This window comes from Apis cerana, linkage group LG4 (genome assembly GCF_029169275.1).
Source record: "Apis cerana isolate GH-2021 linkage group LG4, AcerK_1.0, whole genome shotgun sequence".
Taxonomy (NCBI): domain Eukaryota; kingdom Metazoa; phylum Arthropoda; class Insecta; order Hymenoptera; family Apidae; genus Apis; species Apis cerana.
The window spans coordinates 198,664-221,794 of NC_083855.1; the positions used below are offsets into that span (position 1 = coordinate 198,664).

General features: G+C 23.4%; 3 protein-coding genes across 5 annotated transcripts; 1 reads left to right on the plus strand and 2 right to left on the minus strand.

Moving 5' to 3' along the window:
* The first annotated feature begins 522 nt into the window (after positions 1–522).
* Positions 523–14,519, plus strand: LOC107998611 (DNA-dependent protein kinase catalytic subunit). Of its 2 annotated transcripts, none has more exons than XM_062073457.1 (16): positions 523–655; positions 1,452–1,733; positions 1,880–2,061; positions 2,187–2,349; positions 2,446–2,564; positions 2,632–3,027; positions 3,094–3,275; positions 3,363–3,616; positions 3,710–6,003; positions 6,086–6,424; positions 6,504–6,659; positions 6,748–10,797; positions 10,877–13,195; positions 13,261–13,960; positions 14,056–14,258; positions 14,323–14,519. In XM_062073457.1, the coding sequence occupies exons 2-16, from the start codon at positions 1,607–1,609 to the stop codon at positions 14,398–14,400; spliced, it is 11,562 nt and encodes a 3,853-aa protein (XP_061929441.1). In that variant the 5' UTR covers positions 523–655; positions 1,452–1,606; the 3' UTR covers positions 14,401–14,519. The 2 variants fall into 2 exon arrangements, with proteins under 2 accessions (XP_061929441.1, XP_061929439.1); XM_062073455.1 differs by lacking the exon at positions 523–655 and adding an exon at positions 1,176–1,318.
* Positions 14,520–15,562: 1,043 nt separating this feature from the next.
* Positions 15,563–19,464, minus strand: LOC107998625 (cell division cycle 5-like protein). Its single transcript, XM_017057985.3, has 11 exons — positions 19,040–19,464; positions 18,686–18,951; positions 18,477–18,607; positions 17,904–18,406; positions 17,652–17,829; positions 17,145–17,579; positions 16,928–17,046; positions 16,689–16,853; positions 16,417–16,524; positions 16,166–16,339; positions 15,563–16,070 (listed from the first exon to the last, which is right to left on the minus strand). Exons 1-11 carry the CDS (start codon positions 19,082–19,084, stop codon positions 15,849–15,851), a joined length of 2,346 nt encoding a protein of 781 aa, XP_016913474.1. The 5' UTR covers positions 19,085–19,464; the 3' UTR covers positions 15,563–15,848.
* Positions 19,465–20,446: 982 nt separating this feature from the next.
* On the minus strand, positions 20,447–23,120 carry LOC107998623 (exocyst complex component 3). Of its 2 annotated transcripts, XM_017057983.3 has the most exons (2): positions 22,755–22,894; positions 20,447–22,666 (listed from the first exon to the last, which is right to left on the minus strand). In XM_017057983.3, exon 2 carries the CDS (start codon positions 22,620–22,622, stop codon positions 20,694–20,696), a length of 1,929 nt encoding a protein of 642 aa, XP_016913472.1. In that variant the 5' UTR covers positions 22,623–22,666; positions 22,755–22,894; the 3' UTR covers positions 20,447–20,693. The 2 variants fall into 2 exon arrangements, with proteins under 2 accessions (XP_016913472.1, XP_028522906.1); XM_028667105.2 differs by having other exon boundaries at positions 20,447–23,120.
* Positions 23,121–23,131: the final 11 nt, after the last annotated feature.

Here is a 23,131-nt window from a genome sequence, read left to right on the forward strand (position 1 = left end):
CACAATTGTTTTTTTATTAAATATATGATAATTTTTTACAATTCTACAAACTACACCGAAAAATGTGGATTTTTAAATACTTTACCAATACAATTATAGATTCTTATAAATTGGTTTTTTTTTATTACATAACTTTTTTTTACTTTCTCTTTAAATTTTTATTTTTATTTATACCACTTCATACAATTAATCGTTCGTAAATTTATTCGCATTAAGAACAGAAATAAATAATTTATATGATTAACCGTAGATATCTTATATGTTATTTTATTTTGTTTTGAATACTTGACGTTCGTAAAGACCTGTTGAACAGATCTTTATAAGAGAGAAATGTGAATTGGTCGTTCATAATATTCATATATAGGGTGTTAATATATTCGCAAAACATTTTTGGAGAATAAATTTTTTTATTTATCGCATTCTCGCTTTCAACAAATTATAAATAAATCTCTTTGGTTATAAATAAATCTTAATTGATATTTTTATATATCAATTTTTATTTTGGCTTTTAAAATTGATTCTCCAAAAATGAAAATATTAACGTTCTGTAAATGTATGTATACATTTCGCTGAGTAACGGCAAAAGTTGAATTTGTTAATGCTAAAAGACTAATTATTATATTGCAATGATTAAACAAATAAAAAATATAATAAGGTAATAATTTCAATAATTTTTCTGATTTCTTGAATGCATATAATTTCTTGAATCTTAAATCTCTTTTATAATGTATACTATTATAAATTGTAATTATACTACATAAATGAAGCTGATATAATAAAAATAATGTTTAAATTATTGGAATATTATTTTATGACGATTTTATTCTTTCGATAATTTTATCAATACCCCCAACGTTTTATCTTTTCATTATGGAAATAACTATTGCTGACCCATGACACGTGATTCATTTATCAGTTAAGTCAAATTTTTTTGGTTATTAATTCTAAGTATATAAATGACAACAAAATTCGTTTTATCTGCTAAATTTTATTACAATCTTTTATAATATATTTTATAATAATATATATATATATATATATATATATATGCGAAAGAAAACTAAATCATTTCGAATGTGTCAGTTTGTCATCGATGAAAATTCTTAATGAAAAAACATTTCATTTCATATATTTTTTATTAATTATTAACATGCATTAATAATGTACTTTATGTATTATATTATTTGTTTCATAAAATAAAACTTAAAGTAATTTTAATTAAAGAAATATATAATGTATAAAATTAATGATATATAAAATAATGTTTTTCATTAATCAAGTAGAAAAATCATAATACATATATATATTTTTCCGTCATGTAAGCATATAATATTACATTTAATCCAAATTGTACAATATTTAAAAAATTCTTTTGTTTATATTTAATCAAAATAATTTTAAATTATTATATTTATACATTTAATTAAATATATTATTATATTTATTTACAGATATAAAATACTTAAAAATACTAAAAAAAATTGTTGATGAAAAATGATGTAAAAATATGAAATAATATCCTATTATATCAAATATTAAAACAAATATTAAAACAAATATTAAAATATTTCAAATGTTAAATTGAGATTTATTCAATTTCTAAAATATGGATTCGTTTAAAACATTTCTAAATATTTTTGAACGAGCTGTAATAGAAAGAAATAGTACAAATTTGATAGAAATTTTGAAGAATAGTCGAAAATATTTTCAAAATATAGCAAAAGATGATAGTGGTACATAATAATAATAAATACTTCTTAAATTATAATTTTAAAAAAATATAATATTATATTTATTATATAAAAATAATGTAATTTTTATATTATAAGAAAAATTTGTTTGAACATATATATTTAATATTTGCAATTTTTGTATTTAGAATTGATGCTGTCTATGTTATTCAATAAAAACAAAGGCTTGCTCTCTTTTCTTAATAATGAACTTAAAAGATTCAATTCTCAAAAGGGTTTTGATGTAGCAATTAAAGAAACATTTTATCTTCTAGAATTTATCATAGAACAATTCTCTGATATATTTATACCTTATATAATTGAAACAAAGGTATCTTACAACTTATATTCATATATTTATAATTAATATACATATATAATATATATTTTTTTATATATATATTTAATAAATTTAACTTTTTGTATATAAGATACTAAAGTTTCATTTATTTGAAGAATACATGTCAATTGGCACTTATAACACATTGTTCAGCATTTATTCAGAAGGCTGCCTCTAGTACATTTAACAAATTGATAGAAATTTTTAAAGAATATGACATTGAATTAGGTGAAACTGTAAAAAAATTTGTGTCATTGTTTCATTTAATCGATATAAAAGGTAATATTAAAATGTATAATAAATTTATATTATATAAACAATTTAATATATATATATTCCATGATTTAGTATATTAATAAATTTGATTTTTTGTAGAGAGAAGTTTTCTATTTTCTGTACTTAGCACAATTATAAGATATTGTCCAGAAGTTTCAGAAATAGAAGAATATTCTAATATAATTTTTCAGCAATTAAGAAATGATATTAAAAAACAGGTATATTATTTTTTAATGTTTTTGAAAAGAAAATTTTTATGGTATATAATTATATTTATAATTTTAGTATAATCCAAAAACTATGTCCCATTCGATGGATACATTTCAAGTATATTTGGATGCACTTTCAAATATATTAACAAAACTCCCAAAAGAAATGGAAATAGAAAAACATTATGAAGAATTGTATAATTGGATTAAAGAATTAAGTAATCCTAAAAAGTATTCAATTAAAAAAGTTTCAATGAAATCGGCAATTAATTTGTTGTCTAAACACATGTATCTCTTTCGTGAATTTGTTTATTGTGATTACAAATATTGGTATGACTTATTGATAACTTTTGCTCAAGATAAAAATGTACAATACAGTGAATGTGGACAATATGCTTTAAAAAGTTTTTATCGAGTAATGGGAAATACTTTAAAATATAAATCTTCTAATGAAGATAAAACAATATTCTTGGTAATTTTTAATAATTTTTAAAAAAATTATATAATTTGACAATATTTAACATTTTTTATATTTTAGTATTTTAAAGATCTTTTTGAGGAACAATTAAAAAACAACCATCATGTAAATTCAAATATGTTACGTTTTATTATATATGGATTTAGTCAAATGGCTGCTCCATGTAAAAGATATCTTAGCAATAAAGATGTGAAAGATATGTTTTCACTCATAGCTAATTGTGCTATGTTACTTTGTTCAAGGTATCAATAATTTTTTTTTTCAATATTTTATAATAATTTATTATATAATTATTTTATAATAATTTATTTTAATTTTTAATATTATAGAAATGAATTAGAAAAAACACATTTAGAAAGTATTTGTGATTATCAAGAAGCTTTCTCAGAAATAATATTACATATATCAGAACTTTCAATTAATCAAATTAATATAATTACAAAGCTTAGTATTCTTTTAGTTAAAAGATTTCCTGATTTTCCTATATCTAGTCAAAATCTTGCCAAATCATCATTAATGAATACTATAATTAATATTGAAATAATGAGTAAAAATTTTTTAGATGAATTTCTTTATAATTTAAGTAAGTATATAATACATACATATATATAATAATAATATATATTATTAAATTTGATATTTTGATATTGTTTATATAATATGTTTGAATATTCAGTTTATAATGGAATAATATGGACTTGTTCACATACGTTGTTGGTTGATGCTGAATTACAACGAGGATTGAATAATCTTCCGGAACGACCATTATGTTATAAAAATTATTTGCCTTTATGGTTATATCTGTTAAATCCAGATAATTATCGAAAACATAGACATATTACACAAAATATGATTGATTCAACTATAGATGTGGGCATTATATTAATTGATAAATTAAATCTGAATACAAAAATGAAAGAAGATAATGTATTTTCAGATATAGCTTTTTCTCAAATTGCCGAGAATGAAGCAGACTTTCGAACATTCGTTAATATTGTAGATTTATATGTTGATATAATTAATGATTTAAACTCTTCTTTATTTATAAATACAATACACAAATTTTTAATGAAAATTATCAGTATATCTTATAAGCATCATTTAATATCAGGTTTTTATAAATTAGTACATGCAATATTTAAACATGTTTGCATTTTAAGTAATGAAGAAAATGAAATTGAAATAGAAACATTAGAAATGTTGTATAAATATTTAATAAATGTATTGGATTTAATTCCTACGTTTTCTAATGAATTATTAACTACATGCTTATATTTAATTTTAAATGTACCATTAAGATATGTAGAACGCATATTAAACAGTACAATTCCAGCATTTAAAATTGCTTTTACTTTTGGGATAAGCGATTTTGAATTAGCTTGTACAGCTTTAAATACATTAGAAAAGTGGACAAATCATTTGGATAATCAACATATAACTCTATTTTTGCAAGAAGTAGTACCATTTTTAGAGCCATATTTGCATAGTAGAGAAAGTTCTGTAGAATTTTTACAAGACATCATCAAAACAGAGCGAAAAGTTATTAAACGAATAATATTAAGAGATGATGATAATACTTTGGAAAGATTTCAAATGAGAATTTTGTTATTTATAGCTTCACTTGATACTAATATAATAATGCAGTTTATATGTAAAAAATCTATGGAAACAGGAGCTACTTGGAATAAAAAAGATTTACTCAAATATTCATTGACATTGTCAGATACAGAAATTGATATCTATTTCGATAAAATTCTACCAAGAATAATTTTACTGGCTCAAAATTCTGGAGATAGACGGACAAAAGTAATTGCTTGTGAAGTACTTCATTCAATTGTTGTTTATGTCCTTGGTAAAACATCGCAACATTTAACATCTAATCCGAATCGATTTGATCCGATTTATATAATGTTATGTCCAGCTTTATTAAATTTAAGTTGTGATCATGAAGAAGCAACAAGAAAGATTTTTCAACCATTAATGCTACAACTAATGCATTGGTTAAGCTCAAAATTTATGCTCAAATCTCCAGCTACTATATATTTTCTTGATTCACTTTATAAAGGTCTTTGCGATGACAACAATTTATCTCTCAGAGAATTTTCTGGCATGTGTCTAGCTGAATTCACTAAATGGTCTATAAAACAATCAAATAATGAAATAATAAGTCAATCAAATATTTATGAAATCATACATAAAATGATAAATTTTGCTCTTCATCCTTCTACTTCTAAACGAATAGCAAGTTCAACAGCTTTCAACCATCTTTATACCATTTTACGCGAAGATGAGAAAATTATATCCATATATTGGTTGGAAATTTTATATAGTTTTGTTAAAAGTTTAAATGGTTGTAATAATCCATCAATTATTATTTCTCTTAACCATATCGAAAGAGTTCTAATAACGAAAAAAAATCTATTTAATGTAGAACATCACAATCGAAGAAAACCTTATGAATTTGAAGGTTTAACTTTAATTCATGCTGTAAATTGGTTACTTACACAATGTGGATGTTTAGATCAACATTGTCGAATGAAATGTATGGAGTTAGTTATAAAACTTTCTGAACATGTTACAAACTGTGATTCAGTTAAAACAGTGATAAATAATTATATCAATATTTATGGAATTGAAACATTTAATCATATAATTTTAAATGAATTACCAAAAATGGAAAATTTATCTATTAATGGTATATTACCTTTTCTCAGAAGTTTAGATTGTTATATTTGGTTGATAAAAAACAATCTATTGAATATGGAATATTTATTTGGTAATTCAAATCCACAAAAAGAAGTAATCTTTAATTGTGCAAGAAATTTCGTAAATGTGATAAATAGAATTAAAATAGAGGATAAGGAAGACGATTTAATAATGTTATCAAAAGAAATTGAAAATTTACAGACATTACAATGTAAAACAGTATTGACTTTATTTGATTTTATACAAATTTTATTGAATTTTGATGTAAATATTTTTATTTATAATAATTTAAAAAATTGCTATATATTAAAAGATTTTAATCTTTGATATTTTTATTTAATTTTAGGGAAATTTTATTCCAGATTTCTTTTTTAATAAAGATTTTTTTGAATTAATTGCAAAATGTATAATGTATCCTCAAGTAATAGGATTTGATGCAAAGAATCTTGAAATTACTGCTATGCTTCCTGTAGTTATGGGAAATTTATTACAATCAATAATACTCAAAGATCCCTTATCATACTTGGTTAAGTGTGAATTATCGATATATGTGCAAAAACATAAAAATGATTATATTGAATTAGATAATATTACTTCTGATATGAACAATTTCAGTAAACTTAAACAATATGTTCGGGGTTTGATCTTCTTGAAACATCATAATGTCCTTAATCAATTAGATAATGTAAAATATATGTTTATAAGTTTGTTTTATATTAATGTTTTATATGATTAAATTTATAATTAATGATATTATTTTATAGATTAAAGAATTGATTTATCAATCAGAGGATAAAATTGCGTATATATTTAAATTTTTGGCAAGAGAATGTATAGGAGAACTTGTTTCTGCAGATTTAAAACCATTGGTAAAAAATTATTTGGAAATCTTAATGGAATTTTTACTTATGCATTATGAGGTATGTTATCTAAGAATAAAAACAGAAAGTTTAATATTTAATAAAATTATATTAAAAATATAAATAATTTATAAAATAATATTTGCAGTCTTCAATAACAATTAAAATAATTGAATTAATAGAAAATGATACAATGCTTGGACCAGATTTTAAGAAAATCGAATATGGTATACATTTTCTGAATACATTTAAATGTGAAATATTTAAATACATATTAAAAGATATAGAAAAAACTATAGAAATATTGAATGATGTAGTGGAAAGAAATCCGTTTCTTTTTTTAACTATAATAGAACAATTATTTTTATTCGTACAACGACATAAAAAAAAATTGCATAATCATATAAAAATATTAGTAAATACTGTTATTAAAAAATTTGCAATATTTGAAAAAGCCGCAAATAATTTTGAAGATAGAAAACAAAAATTAATAAATATTTTTGGAATTGCAGTTCATTTAAAGACTAAGCCAATAGAAGTATTATCTATAAACGAAGATTTTTATATATGGATTCTTAATCAATTAATGGATAATTCAGATATAGAATACAAAATATATATCCTTCAAAATTTTCTCATATGTTTAACTGATATGACATCTAATACAAAACCAGAATTACTTGTTATTTTACGTAGTTTAAACAATTATAAACACGATGTATGCCCAAATGATTTTTTACAAAAAAATGTAAAAGCTTTAAAAATTATCAATTGTTTCCAAACATTGGTAACATTGTTACCAGTCACTAAATCGGTGATAGTATTAGAAACTATTATTTCATTTGCAGCTGGTATTGCCGAATATTTGTGTAACGAAAAAAGTAATGAATATTTACAAAACTATTTTGTTTCAATTACTACTCATTATGTTTTAAAGTCTCTACAATCAATATACAAATTATTTATGAATTTAAACACATTAACAAATGAAAGATTTGATATATTAAATAAATTTCTTTTACCATCATTTGAATTGTGTAAAACTACTGAAATACACCAATTCTTTGAAATAAATATCAAAGAAATATATACAATTATTTGTCAAAGCTTGGTTGATAACTCAATTATAAAACAACTTATAGTATCAAAAATAGGATGTTATGATCTTATTGCAATTATGTTTACAAAATTACACATAAGAGATATAGATAATATTGAAAGTGTAATTACTCGAAATGCTATTGACAATATAATTACTGGAAAAGAACTTTTGCAAAGTTTGTATAGTAATGCATTAAATATACGTATGTTAAAGACACCTGAGATATCTGATTCTGAAGTTAAAGAAATAACAAGATTGTTGCATTGTTCAGCATATAATTGTTCCATATCTATTGTATCTAATCTAAAAAAAGATGAAGATTCCTATGTAAGCATTTTTGCTGAAAATAAAAAAAAGAAACAGTTAATTTGGGAGAATATTATAGATTGCCAAAAGCAATATAACTTTCAACAAACAGTTGCTGAATATCCAAAATATCGTAAAAGATTGATTAATATAAGAAAGAGCATGAAAGAAAAACAAGTTTTAAATCGTTATTCATATATTTACAATTATGATCTATCTACTTGTACTTTAACTGAAGATATAAATGCTTATGATTTTAATGAAACTATTATATATAATAAACCTGATGAAACTAATAAAAAAGAAAGTATGACTTTAACATTCGAAAATGATGAATTAAATAATCATGAATGTATGGCTTCTATTTGTGGAGTTTTAAATCATATAATATCAGAAGAAATATCTGTACCAACTACTGATGGTGATATCATATTACCTAAATGGTTAAAATGTTTTCTTAGTTCTATTACAACAACAAATTACGATAATGTTAGACTATTTATGTTAAAAGTTATTTTAAATATGTCCACTGTATTTCAACCTTATACAAAATTTTTTCTTCAACCAATAATGTATACAACATATTTATATTTAAAAAAGAATCAATTAAATTATATCATTATTGATGTTATAGAAATGTTAATAGATTGGCAAACTTCATTTTTTCAAAAATCAAGTGATTTCACATTTGATCAAAATAAAAATACAATTCAACAATTGTGGGAAATAATCATTCAAAAAGTAATAATAATAAAGACTAAAGAAATTTCCAAAATAATTTATAAATATAATATGAACATGTTAAAAACAATGCTTGAAGTTTGGCATCCTTATTTAAAACTACCTGCAAATTTAGATGATAAGATGAGAACTGCACCTGGAGCTACTGTATATTTAATATTAATTTGTTTTGTTAATGGCATGGATAAAGATATTATTCATAGAAATAATATTTTAGAATTTTTAGAAAAATCTCTAGAAAATTGGAAAGATGATGAAGACACAATTTTGCAATGCTGTGAATGTTATGGATTAATTTTGAAATTCTTAGATGATAACGTTACATTACTAAATAGAAAATCTATTATAATTGAAAAAATTCGAAATATATTAAGACAGATGCAAATGAAATTTGAAAACAGACAAATGAAATGTATTCGTGCGTTATGTAAAAATTATCCGGCTGCTGCAATGATTTATTTCGAATTTGTTACAATAAATATATTTAAGGTAGATGCTCAAGGCAAATCAAATTGTTTAGAAATATTTTTATTATGCATACCAAATCTCGATTCAGATCAATTATTGAAAGAATTATCTTATATAAAATTTCATGATTTATTAAGAAATAAAATTTTATCCTGTGAAAAAATAGCATTAAAAATAATTGATTCTCTAATTCTTGTTCTCTCACCTTCAAATATTTTATCATTTATAACTTTAGTACGACCTTATACAAAACATGAATTTTCTGAATATAGAGAAATTGTTTACAGTATATTTATTAATATTTTTAAGAAATATGTAGCAGATATTTCTGAAAATAATGAAATTAAGGAATTAGTATATATTAGTAAGGAAATATTACTTAATGGTATATTAGATCCTACTGAAACATTGCAAGAAATGATACTAAATTTTTGGACACAAGATGCACAATTAACAAATACTTGCAAAGAACGATTGCTTGAAATTTTAGATGTTTATACTCCTAGTGCTGGTCAAAATTTTTTGCCATTCACATTTTTATTAATTTCAGACCTTATTAAGAAATCTGCGAATTATACACGAACAATGTTCGAACCTTTATATAATTGTAGTTATAGAGATTACAAAATAGCTCTTTCATGGAGAACAAAAAATTTAGGATCAAAAGCTCCACTTTTTGCTCCATCTTTAACTAGTCAAATGAATCAAACGTTTACCCAAATGAACACTACATTGCTATCTTCTGATATTTCATACACAAGATCAATATACGAATCTAATGTTGAATTAGAAATTCAAGCAACTCAAGAACTTGAATTCGAACCGACTTATACCAATGAAACATTTACTGAAACATTCAATAATTTGCAGAATGATATATTCAAAATACCAAAAGTGCCGCAACCTGCTTACAATAAAAAATCAAAACGATTTTTATGTAATGTAAATGATGTTTCCGCAGCTATGCGACAAAAAGAAATTAAGAAAAATATACAACATAGGGAAATGATAAAAGAAGAAATTATTCGACAAAGGAGTAGTGTAAAATTATATAGAAAATACAGAATCGGTGATTTTCCAGACGTTGAAATATCGCATGCTACATTAATTGAACCATTGCAACAATTAGCAAAAAATGATCAACTGATTTGTAAAGATTTAACAGTTTCTATTATTTATTCATTAATTGAAATGTGCAAACAAACGAGCAAACATAATGATTTTACGAAAAAGTTTGTGGATAGAATAAAATATATTATAGAAAATGAACGAGATAGCAATTCTACTATAACAGCAATTTTAGAAATTTTATGGACTACTTCTATAACAGATTGTTCACCAGAAATCATTGCAAGAATCTCAAGATCTAATAGTTTGAATTTTCTCGGATCGCTTGTTTTAGAGGAAAATTTAATTCATAATGTAAATATTTTTGAACCACCTAAGAAAAAAGTAAAAAGCGAAATTATGAATGATTCATCATCTGCATGGTTGCAATTAATAAATCTTTATAAATCTATGAATGATATTGATGTAGTTCTTTCTATTTTTCAAAATCATATTACGAATGAAGATATACAAGTATTTATTTATTTTGTAATAAATATATATTTAATTGATCACGATATATTTTTTTAAATCATTTTCTTTAAAATTTTAGATTGCATCATTTGCACAAGCATCTAACAATTGGGAAAAAGCAAAAGCAGCCTATAATAAAGCGTACGAAATTGAATCGGAGCTAACGAAAGAACATTGCCTTCAAGGCTTGTTCGAATGTTTAAGTAATTTATGTTGTTGGGATGAGATTAACGAACATATAAAAAATGAACTTCACAGAAATTTGGACAATATTTGGAATGATCCACGAAAAGATTGGATGTTTCCTTGGATATTTACAGTAAATATCCATAAATTATTAAATGAAGACATTAGTGATGAGTTTAGCAATGATGTAAAACTCATGGAGTCTTGGCTGAATGATGAAGAAAAAGTAAAATACATTAAACGATTCTTTGGGGAAGAATTAGCAATGTTTTTTTTGAATAATCAAATAGAAGTTGCTCGTGAATTTTTGTTAAATTCTTTAGATGAAATGAGAGAACAATGGATCAAGCTTCATCCTCTTTCTATTCAATTAAGAATTTCTAAATTACAAAAGTTAAGAATCATTAACGATGTTGACATATTTATAAAAATTTTGAAAACAGCAAAATCCTGGAATGATTTAGATGAAGTATTCAAGTTTTGGAACAAGAGTATTCCTTTACCACAAGATGTTATACTTTTATGGGATAAATTAACATCCTATAGAATATATTTCATTGATTCATTACTTAGTAATAAATTGGAAGAATGGAATCAAATTAATACTGAAAGTACTCTTGATGAAGAAGAAATTGCAATTATGCATAGATTGCATACTATTAATTTTAATATGAGATTAAAAATGGTTGAAGCATCAATGAATCAAGGGAATAAATATATAGCAAAAAAATATTTACAACAATTAAAACAAAATATGGAAAATTATTCATCAGATTTGAAATATGAATTCTTGTTATATCATGAAAAATTGATATACCTAACAGGAGAGATTGAAACAGATATGAAGAAAAAGCTATTAAAATATATATCTTCTTGGACACATTGTCATACTATTTTAGAAAAAAATGATCTTCAAGATACTATGAATGTTAATATTCGAAAGCAAATCAGTGAGATAGCATCGAAAATTGTACAATTAAGCGAAAAAAATGAAATATTTGCAGAACTATTAATAGAAAAGACTACTGCTTTTAAAGAAATAAACATAAAAAATAATGATTTATCTAGTATTAAGAATGCATTGGAAACGTATACTTTTAATCATTTAAGAATTTGTTGTGATATGACAGTTACGAATATTAAAGAATGTTATTTCAATCTTGCAAAATATTGTTACAATAGATTATCTCGTGGCTCAAATGATGTTCAATTGAGTAAAGAATTTATATATTCTATATTAAAAGCAATGAGTTATGGATCTCTTGAAGCAGCTCATTATTTTCCTTGTTTGCTAAAATCTGAATATTTCCATGATCAAGAAACAAAAGATATTTTCATTAAAGAGAGCGAAGGAATTCAAACATGGCTATTTCTCTCTTGGCAAGCTCAATTATTTTCTCATTTAGGAACATCCATTGCTCCATTAATTATACCTATTCTTAAACGAATCGTTGAAATGTATCCTAACGCGATTATTTATACATTTCGTTTAACAGTCGAAACAAATCCTGTTCTTTTAAACGAAACCAATACTTATGAAATTCGAAAAATTCTTTATAATAAACCAGAAATCGATCAATTTCTGTTAGCAATGCAATATGTAGTCCAACCAGAATTATATTTGCAATATTATTTACTTGAATTTCGGAAAAATTTGTCTCTTGGTACATCTACAGCTATAGATATATTTCTTAAAAAAGTATATCCAGATATACAGGAAAAAAAGAATGATCCAAAAGCAGGAAATATTTTTAATGAAATTATAGCATATAAAAAAAAGATAAAAGAATTAGCAAATAAAAAAACTGACGAAATAAAATTGCTAGTAAATAAAATGATTGAAAATATTAAAGTGTCATTTAACAAACGTAAAGATAAGCTTAAATTGCAAGATTATAGTCCATGGTTTTGTAATTTTTTTGAAAAAAACATAGAAATACCTGGTCAATATACTGGTAAAAGAAAACCTATGCCTCAATATCATGCAAAAATTATAAAATTTGAATCTACTGTAAAAATAATGCAATCAATACGGAAACCTATTCGAATTACTATGATTGGTAATGATGCAAAGGATTATCATTTTTTAGTAAAATTTGGAGAAGATTTACGACAAGATCAAAGATTACAACAGTTATTTACTATTATGAACAAAACTTTGAATGTTAGTGCAGCTTGTAGACAAAGACAATTATTTATTGATACTTATCAGGCAAGTAAATATTTTTTTAAATAATATAATAAAACATTGAAAAATAATTAATTTTTTAAATGTAGGTGATTCCATTGTCTAAAACAATGGGTCTTATACAATGGATAGATAATACAAGATCTTTAAAAGAGTTAATATATTTCACACTATCAACACAAGAAATAAATCAGTATAATTCTATAATTAAAATGTATCAAGAATGGATACAAAAAGCTGCACCTTCAAAAAAATTAGTACATGAAAAGTATAAAGAAGCAATAGTAAAATATAATGCTTCAAACGTGTATACTAAAATGAATGAATTTATTAATAAAACTAAATGGGATAGTTTACGCAAGACACTAATAGTATTATGTCCATCTATAGAAAGTTTCATTATAATGCGCCGAAATTTTATCACTTCATATGCTACTATGTGTATTGCGCATTGGATTTTAGGCATTGGAGATCGGCATTTGCAAAATACTTTAATCCTTATCGATTCAGGACGTTGTTTAGGTATTGACTTTGGACTAGCTTTTGATGCTGGCGTTGAGCAAAAAATACCAGAATTAATGCCTTTTCGTTTAACACCTCAAATTCTGGGTTTATTAAAACCTTTCACCGAAAAAGATCTTTTGAAAACAATAATGATTCATGCTTTACGAGCGATGAGAAATGAACAAGGACCTATTCTTTCTTGTATGGATGTTTTTGTTCATGAACCTTTAAATTGGACTGAAAACGTTAATAAAGCATTAAGAGAAAATGAAGAAGATGTTACAAGTAATTTTCAATGATGCAAAATGAAATATTTTAATTTTCAAATAGATATACATGTAACTAATATATAACTATTTTTTATTTTAATTAAATTATAGATATCGAATGGATACCAATGAAAAAAATTAAAGCAGTTACAAAAAAATTAAATGGAATTAAACCATCTTTGATTATATTAGATCAATTAAAAGAACAATATTATGATAAATATTTCGATAGATATTTTACTATAATTACCGGAAATGACGATATCAAACGTATACGAGTAAAAATGAATGATTTTTTAACTCCTGAAGAACAGGTAGTATTGAAAAAAAAACTTTATTTTTATGATTATTTAAAAATAAAATTTCTCATTTATTTAGGTTGAATGTTTACTAGATCAAGCAACAGATTTAAATATTTTGGGTCGTACTTTTGTGGGATGGAGTCCTTGGCTTTAAAGTTTTATATAATTTATAATAAACTTTAACTATTTTTATGTATTTATAAATTTCTTTAATTGTTGTATAAATAAAAAATTAAAAAAAAATGAATAAATCATAATTGTGTGTATAACAAATTTTAATATGATAAAAATATTAATATATTCATTGAATGTGAGGATTTTTTAAAGATCAAAATAAAATAGAATAGTTGGTATACAAAGAATTAATTAAATTAAAAACTATTATTTGTTAAATTAAAAATAATTTAAGTTTGCATAGATAAAATGAAATGAGAACAAAGTAAAATATTCTATATTTATTTTTATTATATCGTTGTCTTATTTTTTTCATTTCGTTTATTTAACGCAAATTCAAATTATTTATAATTATTGTTTTAATTTTTAAATTAATTAAAAAGTCTGATTGTCTGATTCTACAAATATATTAACATTTTGCATATTCTTTTTATATTTTATTATTATTGTATATTTTATATTTTTCTGATTCTTTATGTTTAAATTATCAAATATAATAATAAATTTATTATTTAAGTACCTAGTATTTAATATTTATACTTATTATAAGTACTTAATAAATATTTTGAAAGAAAAGTTAAGAGAATAAAAGATTAATATAAAATTCTTATATAATTAATCAACTTCAAATCATTTAGAAAAAAACTATGTGAAAAAAAACAGATATATGTGCATTTATTATTTTATATTTGATTGAATTGCAATTAATTTTGATATCAAATTATATTTAACATTTTTTTTTAATTTACATTTTATAATTTTATAATTTTATAATATTTCGAAATAAATTATGCATTTTCACATGTTTTACAAGATTTTATGTAAATTAATAATGAATAAGATTGAAATAATTTGTGATTTTTGTTTTTTTTTTTATCATTTCCATTATATTATTTTATTACACATAGATATACAATATAAAAATGTAATTAATTACATTTTTATTTTTTTTTAATTAATAATAAATTTCAATCTTCAGTAAATTGATTATTCTATTTTTCAAATTCTATTATATGAAATAATTAGATTATATATCACTATCTTTCATTTTTATTTTCATAATTTTAAAATAAATTGAAATAAATTGCATTTTAAGTTTTTTCATTAAATTATTAAAATTGTCGATAAAATAAACATAAATATAGATTTTAAAATTTAATTTCTTATTTAACAAACTATTTTATAATGTTAATTCTTGCACAATAAATTATATTCACATTAAATTGTCTTAATTCTGATGAACTAAATCGTCATTTGTGTATAATTCAAGATAAATAGTTCTTTTATTATACAAAATTGAGATCTTTGAAAATTTGCTTTTTAAAAGCATTCTTTTTATGAAAAATTATAGAAATTAATTTTTTATATTTCACAAACGTTTACAATATTTGCTGTATGATATATTACAATAGATCATCTGAAAAATATTTAACATTGTTGCAACTGATCTTGCAATTGTGCATATCGTGTTTGTAATACGCGTTCTCGTTCTGTTTGCCTATTGACGTCTTCCATAAGTGCATTTACTCGTCTTGGTACAGCAGCTTCTTCTTGTGTTTGTAAAAATTTGAATGTTGAAAGTTCTAAATGCGCTTGTTCTATTTGTTCCCACAAATCATGCAATTGTTTTGTTAATACTTGTGCTCTAGTCTATAATAAAGAAAATTTATGCATTAACATCAATTAATATGTTAATAATAAGTTAATAAATATATTTTATATACAATAAAATAAAAAATATGAACCTGATAACCTCCAGTAAGAACTTTTAATTTTTTTTCCATTCTTGCTGCTCGTTTAGCTTCACCAGTCATATGCATGCGATTTTCTTCTAATTTTCTTTCGCATGCTTCTACTCTATCTTTTTTCGAAGCTAAAGTTGCTCGTGTATATCTTTTTTGTGTTTCTAGATATAATATCTGATAAAATACATTAGCAAATAAATGAAAAATCTATAAAATTTAAAATATTTCGTTATAAAAAATATAGTATATACCTGTGACAAGCATTCTTCCCATACAGTTGTATAAGAATCCAAACTTAGTTCTCCATGAGCCATACCTTCTTTTACTACTGCCATTTCATCAATTAAAAGTTTCTTAGCCTATGTAAAATATAATTTATATATATAAGTATAATTTATATATATATATATAATAAATATAAATTATATATATAATTTAAAATAAAAAATTGAAAAAAATTATATCTATAATTAAAATAATTTAAATATATATAAAATAAAATTATATAACGAAATTAATTTACGGCAGCAAGTTCTTCTTTTTCAAAGTTAATATATGGATGTTGCTCTAAATAGGCTTGTGCTTGAGCTACTGAATTTGAAGAACTTTTACGATTTTGTTGTACTGGATTTTGTAATGCATCATACTGTAGCATTGTGATCATTTCTCTTTTAATTAGTTCTTCAGCCTAAAATAATATATTTGATAACAATTATAAATATATTGCATATATACATATATTCAATAATTATATAATCATACCCTTTGTAAATCTGTTAATGGAGTATCCATAAATGGTCTCAAAATATTCATATTTACATCAACTGGACGTGGTAAATCACGTTGTATAACTTGCGATCTTCTAGACAATTCTTTTTTTCCTGTAAAATGATTAATATAAATAATTAAGAATAATAAAATAATATGTAAATAATTTCTAATAATATATATATAAATATATATATTCAATATATTTTACTTTGTTCTATTAATTCTTGCTGCTGTCTAGCATCTATGTCGGCTTGATCCTCTATGATTTCTGTGGTAGTTGGAGTAAGTTCTTCATCTTTTGTTTCTCCTTCAGGAACTACTATTTCATAATCATTACGCGGTGCAGGCAGTGCATTCAATCCAGCACGTAATTGTTCTTTCACTTGTTTCTGAATTAATGGTGTTTCTGATCCGTCCATATTTTCATCTGGGTTGATGCTTAACTTGTCACGAACTGGTGTAGCTGCTAAAACTCCATTTTGTGTTCGTGCAGATATTGGTGTATTAAAAGAATTAGCTGGTGTTCCATCACTTCGTTGTGAACGAAATGGAGTAGCCAGAATTGTATTTGGAGTTGCTACAGTATTCGTAGAAGGTACAACACCAGTGAAATCAGAATTATTTAAAGGAGTATTTAATCCACCTATATGAAAAAAATAAACAAAATAATATCTTAAATTCTATATAAATAAAATTAAATATTTTTAGAACCAACCTTTCAATGGAGTATCAACATGAGTAAGAGCCATAACATTTTGAGCTTCTTGAAGAATTCTATCTGCAGCAGCAGCTGGAGTACGTGGAGTTACAGCTGCATTAGTTGGTAAAGAATAATCAGCCAATAAACTATCTGATAATGTAATACCACTTTCTGTTGCAACTTCACGAGCAACCTATTACAAATAATAAAATTTATATTATATATTTTTTTTTCAAATGATTAAATATATTAATTACAATAGTGTACCTCTGATGCTCTACCAAGCTTAACTACTTGTTGCAATTCTTGATCGGATATTTGTGGTTCTGGTAAAACAAGTTTACTTCTTTTCTTTATTGGTTCTTCATTATTTAACATTCCCATTGGAATATCATTTTCTTTACGTTGCTTCAATTTTTGTTTATCCTTTCTACGTTCCATTTCTTCTTTTTCTTGTCTCAATTCTCCATCTAAATGTTGCTGTCTCATTTTTGAAAAATCAATAGCAAGTGGATCTACATGTTCATTAGATGTATCATAAAATCCAGGTGCGGGCCGTTTTTCAAATGGAATTTCAGAATTATAATTTACTCCGCGTTTACGTTTATTTTTTTGTGATACAGTAATACCAGCAGCTCTCAATTCTCTACGTTTTTGTAAAGCAGCAAGCCTGCGAGCTTCTTCTAACTGTTTTTCTCTAGCTTTACGTTTTGCTTTTTTACCTTGTGTATTTGCAAGCCTAGCACGTGCTTCAGATAACATTTCCAATTCTGAAAATTACTAATTTTATTGCTGTTACATATAATAAAAATTAATAATTTTTTTAAATGAAAGATATACCATCTTCATCCATATCCTTAGGATCTGGCCTGGCTGGTTTTGTTTCAGGATTTGGATCAATTTCTCCAGGTTTTAGTTTACGAGGATCATCTGTAGCATCATCTCCTTCTTCTTTTTTTTGGGCTTGATCTCTGATATAAAAATAAAAATACATAATTTTACTCATTTTCACAAACAATATGAATTTAAATTTATAAAATTTATCTCACAGCAAATATTCATAACGTTCTAAGCATTGTGCAGCTGTACGTCCTATAATTGGAGCAATTGTTCTCCATTGAGTAGGCATTAATTTTGCAAGATGAAGAAGTTTTTCATCTTCTTCTCTGCTCCATTCTGTTTTTTTAATGCTTGGATCTAACCATTCAAACCAACGTGCTTTACATTGTTTAGCAGACTTTCTATGTAAAAGAGATGCTATTCTGCTCCATTGATTTTTGCCATATTTCATTACAGCTGCTTTTAAGATTTCATCCTAAGAAATTAAAAGATTTCATATAAAAACTTATCTTTAATCACCAAATAATTAAATACTTAAATATAGGTTAGAAATTTTTTCTTACCTCCGTATTACGCCAAACTCCACCTTTTATCATAATACGCGGCATTTTTTATATATTTTTTATTTTCATTAAAAAAACAATAAAAAATTAAAAATTTTCACTGGTATTTTTGTATTTATTTGATGAATAATAACCTCATTGGAATCAGCGACAGTGACTTCAACAGAAGAGTAGTCAGTGCGACATCAGAGACATCAATGAAAAAAAGAAACAGTTAATTTCTGATATAAAAATAAAAATTACATTAAATTAAATAAAGATCATAATTTACATTAACATTCATATAATTAAAAACGAGATACATATAAAAATATATATAAATAATGAGAATATTTTTACATATTAAAAGATTTTAAAAATCATTAGATTTATATATTTAATACATAATTATTGAATATTAATATGTATATAGTAAAAATAAGAAAATCTATGAATTATACATAATACATTGTGCAAATAATATTTGAATTATAAATACTTAAAATATGATATAAATGATATTGAAATAGAAATTAAATTAATATGACATATATTCAATTATACATTTATGAAAATATTCGAAATATTTTATCAAAAATTATGAAAAATTTATGAAACATTTTTTGAAAAATTTATTTAATTTAAAAATTCTGATTTTAATAAAAGTTTGTATATAAAGTATAACTAATTATATAGAACATAGGGCAACTATTTTCGATAAAAAATTTTTTTTGAAACAGTAAAATCCATAAATTTTGAAATATTTTTATATTTTGAATACATTTATATTTAAAAATAAGAATTTTACGATTTATAGAGCATTATATTTTTGAAAAATTAAAGAAATGAAATGAAATAAATAATTTTTCTACTGTAAAATAGAATTTCTAAATTTCTTATATATAATACATATATTTTATATTTAAAAATAATTATTTAGAGAAATTATTTTTTTGCACATATAGTAGTTTTAAAATAAATTAATAAAATTTAATATTTAAATCTTATATATAAATATATTTTTTTTTGAATTAATAAAATTAAATTATAATAAATAATTTATAAAATCAATTGCTTATATATATTTTTTATATAATTAATTTAAAAATAATATTGAATAAGTATTTAATTATTTTTTTATTTATTAAATTCTACATCACTATTTTTTTTTTATTTTATATTTCTAATTTCATACAAATTACTAATTAGACATTTATGTAAATGAATACATCAGTAACAATTAAGATGGAATTAATTATTAATATAATATAAATATATAATATAAACATTTATATTACATTCAAACTATAAATAAATAATAAAAATTTTAGATACAAATAATATATATATATATATATATATTATACATATACATATACATATATATATACAGATTTTGTAAATATTATTATATACATAATACTTTTACTTTTTAATAAAGTTATTTTTTATTTGAAAAATTTAAAAAAATTTAATTTAATTTAATTGTACAAAGAATTATTTAATTATTTACAACATAATAGTAATATATATTAACTATTTAGTATTATTATTAAAATTTTTATAGAATTATATTATATTATTATAGTACATAATTTTAATATAGCATTTATATCAGCTTTTTAATGATATGTAAAATACAACAATATAATTTTTTTATATTTATCTTTAAATTTTAAGGTTTCCAACTAAGAAAACTGTCTTGTATAAATATTTGTTTAAATATACTAGGTGTAATAGATTGTGGAGTTTTACGATTACGTTGAGCTTCTAAAATATACGAAACTTTTTCCCTTGCTTCACTACGAGAAATATCACCTCTAAGACCCAATAATCTAACTAAATGATCTTCAGTCATATCTGGATATTTTTCAACCAATGAATGTAAATCAAGAGAAAGAATTTCTGAATCTTCGCAACGTAATACCTCAGCAAGACGTTTAATTATTTCAAAAGGAGAATTAAAATTTCCTATTTTTGGAGCTATTCTATCAAAAAAATTTTTTAGCTTATCTGCTTCTGTCATTATCTTTGATGTACATGTTAAACATTCGTCATATGTTTTTAAAGATATTTTTCTCTGTAACATTGCAGAAATGTAACGTTTTGCAATAAGATTTTGTGCTTCTGTAATAACATATTCAAAATTTTTTGGACATAGATGATTGTAATCTTGAAAATAATCTTCTAAAGTCACACAAATAGTTTCTACTGGAATAGGAGATGATAACCATTTAGGAGTAATCAAATCTTGAAATTGTAATTCTAAATCTAAGAAAGATTCTTCTAATAATATAGCTGCTGCTTCATTTCGTAATTGTTGATAATTTGATAACAAATTTTCAAATTTAACAGTAGCATCTCCACTAGTATTAGAAACCCAGTATAGCTGTTTCATTTGCTGTGCTAATTCCGTAAACTGTAAGCAATTATTAACAACTGTAATCATATGATGTGTAAAATAAGGTACTTGACTTCTATCTTCAAAATGTTTGCTTTTAAATTCCAATATTGCTTGTCTATACATAAATCCATATTTAATTACTTGTTCAATACATAGGACTATAGCTTGTGCTGTTAGTTCAGTACTAATTGTTTTTGTAACTTGAAGATTTTGATCAATCATTTGAAATATAATCACAGGTGCCGCTGTATGATAATATGCTTCTTGAGTGCTTCCTTCTGGTATCACTCCACTCCACCAATCCACTTTTTCAGTTTCCAAAGTCTTTTTCATCCAATCTTCATAATTTTGACACATATTTTTTAAATATTTCTCTTGAAGATTACTTATAATTTCTGAACTCAGCAAAGGACCTATATCACTTGTATCAATATTTAATTCAGGATGTTGCATTAATTCTGGACCAGTATAAGTATTCATAATCCATGATAATAAAGATACATATTCGTTTCCTTCTAAACCATTGGCAATTATGTCTTTCAAATGTTGCGATAAACTTGTGTGATACATTTTAACAAAAGTTCTTACGATATTATACCAAGGTGGAAAACAAGGTTCACATAGAGTTTTAACAACTCTCAAATCTTCCAAAATTAATAATCTTGTAAGCTCTAAATATCGAACTAACCACATTTTATTATCGACTCTTTCTTCAACATGAGTTCCTTCAATTCTATTGGCTACAGATTTTTCTAAAACTTTCATTGCCATATCTTTCCATCTTTTAGGTCTTCCTGGTGGCATAAATCCACTTTGCTTATGCCTTTGAATAGCAAAATGATCTGCTTTCTCTTCCCTTTCTATAATTCTTAATGCTGTTACAATGACAGTAGGTTCTTTTCTAACTGTATTCAAAGTACGGCTTAATACTAGTCTGATTTGTTTTTCCATTAACTGTGAAAGCATTTCAACATCTTCTAAATAAGCTTTTAACATAACAGTATCGGCTGGTGATTGATTTGGAAGTTTATGAAGTTCATATAATAAATCATCTCTTGAATTTTCAAGATCCATAATAATTTGATGAGCATACAAAAGATTTCCTTGATTTATCCACTGTTTAGTCATTTCAACGCTTTCAGGCAAAGTAAATGTATGCTTCAAATTTTCTTTAGCAGTAACATATTGAGAATGACGCATATTTTCTTCTTGAACAGCTTGTAATTTTGCACTAAGTTCTGGAACTTTATTGAAAAATTCATTAATATTATTCAAATCTTGTTTTATCGAAGCAATACTTTCTAAAGAACTTTGAAGTTGTTCAAAGCCTACACGAACTCCATCTAATTGACTTTGCATTGCAGTTTTGAGCATAGTTTCCACTGAAGCTTTCTTTCTACTTATTCTACGTTTGTACATATCAATTTTTTCCAATTGACCTGGTCGTTGCAATAAATTACATCCATATTTTGTTGCTCTTGCTTTAGCCTCCTCTTCCAATTTTTGCAAATCTTCCATTTTTAAAACTTTTTCTTCCTAATATTTTACTTTATAAATTAATGGTTTATTTTATATATACTTTTGTTTATTTATATAAAATGAGAAATAATGATTTAAACAGATTCATTTAAAGGAAAAATATATAGATTATTTTGACATTCACACAATATAGGTTAGACATTATCTTAAGACATGTTTACATAAAAAAG